Here is a 1,167-nt window from a genome sequence, read left to right as displayed (position 1 = left end):
CCTTCATCAAGAATGAGGCTGAGAGCCTCAGGGGGTGGAGAGATAAATGGGAGGGGAGTGGGGCCGGGGAGAAGGTAGCTAAGAGTGCAATAGGTAGATGGAGATGGGGGTGAAGGTGATAGGTCAGAGAGGAGGGTGGAGCGGATAGGTGGGAAGGAAGATTGACAGGTGAGACAGGTCATGAGGACAGTGCTCAGCGGATTGACGGAAGAGAAGGAGATGCATGGAGTAAATCCAACAGGCCTACTGGATACTTGAACCAGTGCTCCTCTTCAGATGTTTGGAGTTGGAGATGGTTCAGATGTGCATTTGGTGAAGATTAAGAAGTCAGCAGATAGCAGATCAGTCAGTAGAAAGGAGACAAGTGTAAGAACTGATAAGGTTATAAATTAAATTATTTCATTTTGCTCAAAGATTTGCTTAGATGATCTTTGATCTTAGATGACCAGAGGTTTCACAGTCACTGCGTCCAAAAAACAGGAGCAATGTTTAAATAAAGAAACTGGTTGGAAGGCAGGGAAAATGTAAGTTACTATCAGATGAATTTTACTGTCTTGCAGTGCCACACAGAAGGATGCGTTGAAAGTGAAGCTCAATCAGCTTCAATGTCACTTCACGTGGACTCCACAGAAAGAAAACATCGACTTGGATGATATGAAACAAAGATTAGAAGATACAATACAGACAAGTGTGAAGTATCAAGCCAGGTGCTACAATCAATTGGCTTTTATAAACTGTCTGCAAGGAAACTGTGAAGAGGCAATTCAGAATTTAAAGGAAGCTGAAAGGATTCTGAGGGAGAGACATGAAGATGAATTTGAGAAAAGGATCTTGGTCACCTATGGAAACTATGTCTGGGTTTATTATCACATGGACCGACTGGAGGAGGCACAGTCCTACCTCGACAAGCTGGAGACTGTCTGTAAACTATTTCCTGAAGCCTCTCGGTTTACAGCAATGATACCTGAGGTTTACGGGGAAAAGGGTTTGTCACTGTTGAAATCTGCTGGCCAATATTATGAAGAGGCAAAGGAATGTTTTAAAAAGGCTCTAGAGAAGGATCCTGACAACATTGAGTGGAATGTTGGCTATGCCACTGTTCTGTATCGTCTGGAAGCGTTTTCTGGAACCCCTGAGAGTCATGAACCCACTGAATCAATGAAACAG

The 1,167-nt window shown here is 43.5% G+C and overlaps 1 protein-coding gene across 1 annotated transcript; it reads left to right on the top strand.

Annotated features, from left to right (window-relative positions):
• Positions 1 to 540: 540 nt before the first annotated feature.
• LOC122544930 (interferon-induced protein with tetratricopeptide repeats 1-like) lies at positions 541 to 1,164 on the top strand (the record flags this gene model as incomplete). Its single annotated transcript, XM_043684193.1, has 1 exon — positions 541 to 1,164. A coding segment is annotated over exon 1 (510 nt), but the record flags the coding sequence as incomplete, so codon positions are not given.
• Positions 1,165 to 1,167: the final 3 nt, after the last annotated feature.

Source organism: Chiloscyllium plagiosum, unplaced genomic scaffold (assembly GCF_004010195.1).
Source record: "Chiloscyllium plagiosum isolate BGI_BamShark_2017 unplaced genomic scaffold, ASM401019v2 scaf_62518, whole genome shotgun sequence".
In the NCBI taxonomy this organism is placed as follows: domain Eukaryota; kingdom Metazoa; phylum Chordata; class Chondrichthyes; order Orectolobiformes; family Hemiscylliidae; genus Chiloscyllium; species Chiloscyllium plagiosum.
Note: the sequence above shows the minus strand (reverse complement) of the source record. Positions and strands in the feature narration are given on the sequence as shown.